Source organism: Papilio polytes, unplaced genomic scaffold, assembly GCF_000836215.1.
Source record: "Papilio polytes unplaced genomic scaffold, Ppol_1.0 DF821845.1, whole genome shotgun sequence".
NCBI classification, from domain to species: Eukaryota; Metazoa; Arthropoda; class Insecta; order Lepidoptera; family Papilionidae; genus Papilio; species Papilio polytes.
In genome coordinates, this window is record NW_013527359.1 from 1,424 (window position 1) to 3,149 (window position 1,726).

General features: G+C 44.8%; 1 protein-coding gene across 1 annotated transcript; it reads left to right on the forward strand.

The window, feature by feature from the left end:
* Positions 1–328: 328 nt before the first annotated feature.
* Positions 329–1,187, forward strand: LOC106107934 (transmembrane protease serine 9-like). The gene is made up of 2 exons (XM_013288967.1): positions 329–819; positions 983–1,187. Exons 1-2 carry the CDS (start codon positions 431–433, stop codon positions 1,185–1,187), a joined length of 594 nt encoding a protein of 197 aa, XP_013144421.1. The 5' UTR covers positions 329–430.
* The last annotated feature ends 539 nt before the right edge of the window (positions 1,188–1,726 follow it).

Consider the following 1,726-nt stretch of genomic DNA (forward strand, 5'->3'; position numbering starts at 1 on the left):
CATCTGTTAGTGCGTGGCAAAAACGACGCCAACAATAAAAAAAAAGATTCATGACTGATTTTACACAACCTACTAAATTTTAAGTGAACTGTCAAACTAATCTAATAACTTATTTAGACAAATTATAATGTTTCCATAATGATGGCACCTTGTTGTTTATCCCTTTCCCACATGTATTTTTTTTTATTTTACTTGAGAAAAATAAAAGCCCACTGTTGTACAACTCTTTCATGCAATGTCGTGCATTACGCCATGTCGCCTGATCTGTCTATTTTTTAACTACAAGTGTATGATGATGATTATTTCTTTCACTTTAAACAAGATTTCATTTCTTGATAAGTTTTCATCTATGTAACAATATTGGCAGATGCTAATTATGACAAATTATGACGTAAGCTGTCAGAGTAATGTATTAAAATAATTTAAAAGAATGATAAATTTGTCAATGCTGCTGGTTGTGCTATGCGTGTCGGGCGACGCGAGCGCGGCGAACGCGAGGCGCGTTTCAGGCAACAAAACAACATACGGGTTTTTTCGTGAAGTGGTGCGTGGCACAGGCGGCGGGGCGGGCGGCGCAGGCGGCGCGCGGCGTGTGTTCGGCGGTGCCGCGGCGCAGCTCAGTGAGTTCCCGACGGCGTGCGCACTGCTGGACCGCTACTTCGCGACGCGGTGCTCGGCGGCCGCTCTGGCGTCGCATTGGGCGCTCACCGCGGCGCACTGCATCTCGCCGCTCGTCGCCTACGTAAAGTACAACACGCGCCGCCCAGCGACGGAGGAGGGCGATGTCTCTGCCGTCCACTACCTTTACCGCCACCCGGAGTCAGTTGTGTCTCTTTTACATTCTAGTTTGCGCCCATATTTAAACACATGCTTTTTATTTTCTGTATTGTTCTCGTATCGAACGTTATTACGATGCTAGAAATGACGACAATAGTATGTAAAAGAGAGAATATCGCACATGTGGACACACCGACGTGTGCAGGTACCGCGTGGTGCAGGAGGACGAGGGGTACGGCATGGACGTGACGGTGCTGCACAACGATGTGGGGCTGGTGCGGTCGCGGGACGAGCTGCGCCTGCGCGCGCCGCTCCCGCACGACGCCCTCGCCGCGCTGCGCAGATACGACCCTGGAAATCTCATGGATGCTGAAGTTCAAGTAACCAAAAGATTTTTGTCTAAACCTTAGAAACCTTATTTTTAATAATTTCCTTTAGTTATGGTTATATTTACTTCATACTGCGATTCTACAAATACACTACCTGTGTACGATGTGCAGTAGGAGCATATTTATATGTATGAGTTTATACATATATCCATAAATATGCTACCCCACTGATCGGAACGGAACGAGAATGAATCCTACTCCTGAAGTGAGTAAGCCAACGACAATAGCTATTTTCAAGTAAAGGTATACCATACGTTACAACCTAACTCAGAACATACATACGAGTACATAAATATGTAACACAGTTCACGAGTATACTAGTCTAGTAAGATATGCATTTGCATATCTTACTAGAACAATGTTTAAGAGGATGGGTGAATGGATATTTGTCACTACTTATCTCCAGAACGGCACAATGGATCTCACTGAAATTTGGCATACATGTAGAACATAGTCAGGTACATCACATGGGATAATTGGGCGTTTTTTTTAATTGTTCCTCGCGTAGAAGTCGCGGGTGACAGCTAGTTGTAAACATTAAGAGCCACCCACAGTTTAAG

Coding starts and splice junctions, on each gene's coding strand:
- LOC106107934 (XM_013288967.1), top strand. CDS start 431: ATGATAAATTTGTCAATGCTGCTGGTTGTGCTATGCGTGTCGGGCGAC. Junction 820..982: donor TACCTTTACCGCCACCCGGA/GTCAGTTGTGTC, acceptor CGACGTGTGCAG/GTACCGCGTGGTGCAGGAGG.